The sequence below is a fragment of the Amphimedon queenslandica genome, unplaced genomic scaffold, assembly GCF_000090795.2.
Source record: "Amphimedon queenslandica unplaced genomic scaffold, v1.1 AMPQUscaffold_13089, whole genome shotgun sequence".
Taxonomy (NCBI): Eukaryota; Metazoa; Porifera; class Demospongiae; order Haplosclerida; family Niphatidae; genus Amphimedon; species Amphimedon queenslandica.
The window spans coordinates 63087-64491 of NW_003546675.1; the positions used below are offsets into that span (position 1 = coordinate 63087).

Consider the following 1405-nt stretch of genomic DNA (forward strand, 5'->3'; position numbering starts at 1 on the left):
TGATCATCAATTTGCTCATGCCACGTTTGGCCCATTACGTTATCTTTATGATACTTTCCACACTTCCCTCCATAGCAAACAGAAGCAAGGGATTGCTTGGTATCCTTCAATGCTCCAGTCACTAGGTAAAGTATTCCTGGATGACAGCAACTACAAGCCAATGAAAGTTGAAGATCTGATCAAGAGCAGTGATTAGTATTTCGTAGAGTGAACTTTTACAATTTGATTAGTGTTATAGGAACTTATTAGTATATTTCTTGTCATGCATTTAGCTTTAACTGCATGTTTCTTGCTGCATTGATTTTACATAGATCGTATATGGCTTCATAGCTGAATTTTAATTTTGATGCAAGAGCTTTATTGCACTAAGACAAATTGCAAATTAAAAAAGACTAATGGACAATAAAAAGGACATCCTGACAGTTTATAAATAATAGAGATATTGTATAGTAAATTCAATAAAAGAACCCTGCTTCATGTAAACCCACTCCAAAAGTCATTGTCCAAACAAGGAAATTCTAGGAACTGTGCTCACCTGTGTCTGTATTTATAAGGTTTATCTAGTGTTTGTGGACAGAGTAGATTGAGACAGAAGCCAAGTAGGTAATTGTCGCACCAGTACATACAGGAAAAAGTAGATCTAACTGTTAATGATGTGTCATAAAAGTGTAGATAGCACTAATCTCATGCAACATTTTATACAGATTGTGACACGTACATGTAAGCTGTTGAGGACACAAAGCTATAATTACTATACAAATAACTTATATTTTTGTAGTATGATCATAACACTCTCAGTGATACAGCATGACTATAACTGATATAATGAAAACTCCAATCCATGCTTTGCTCATCTCTCTCCTAAAAGGCCAAACATCCCTTTACATACAGTGTTCCTATATATTGTTGTCACTCTCTCTCTCACTCTATCCATCAACCACAGTCTATGTGGGCTGACCCTTCACTTACCACTATCAAAGCACTACCTTATTTGTGAGCTGGGGATTTTTCAGAGATAGAGAGCGGTCAGCAGGGCTATACTTTGCTACTAAGCAGATATTAGAAGAGTTTCATCACTAACTATATAGCTATGCTGTTACTACAAGCTCTATTCTTCTCCCTCTTCTTTGTAAGGGGAGTATATTCTGAGATTGAGGTTGTCCCATGCAATCACAATACATCAGTATGTGAGTGCATGGATCCTGCTAAAGAAGTATGTGAGTTTACACTTGATATTGAGATGCTCCAGACCTTCACCCGATATCTGCTGGATGATGATAAAGACTCTCGTGGTACTGCAGGCAGTGTCTGGCATATTAATAATGGAGAATGGGAACCAGTTGATTATGATCCTAGTATAGGCCGTAACACTCTCTGTGGTAGCTCTATTGATAGTACTAACTGC

General features: G+C 37.3%; 2 protein-coding genes across 2 annotated transcripts in view; both read left to right on the forward strand.

Moving 5' to 3' along the window:
* LOC100637223 (laccase-24-like) overlaps positions 1-329 on the forward strand; it is an 11933-nt gene extending 11604 nt beyond the window's left edge. The window contains exon 2 of the mRNA XM_003389354.2: positions 1-329. Within this exon, the coding sequence (XP_003389402.2) occupies positions 1-196 (196 nt within the window). The 3' untranslated portion in view covers positions 197-329.
* An 866-nt stretch (positions 330-1195) lies between these two features.
* The window catches only part of LOC100637601 (laccase-12-like), a 2414-nt gene continuing 2204 nt past the window's right edge, over positions 1196-1405 (forward strand). The window contains exon 1 of the mRNA XM_020001309.1: positions 1196-1394. Within this exon, the coding sequence (XP_019856868.1) occupies positions 1196-1394 (199 nt within the window). The remainder of the gene's footprint in view (positions 1395-1405) is intronic.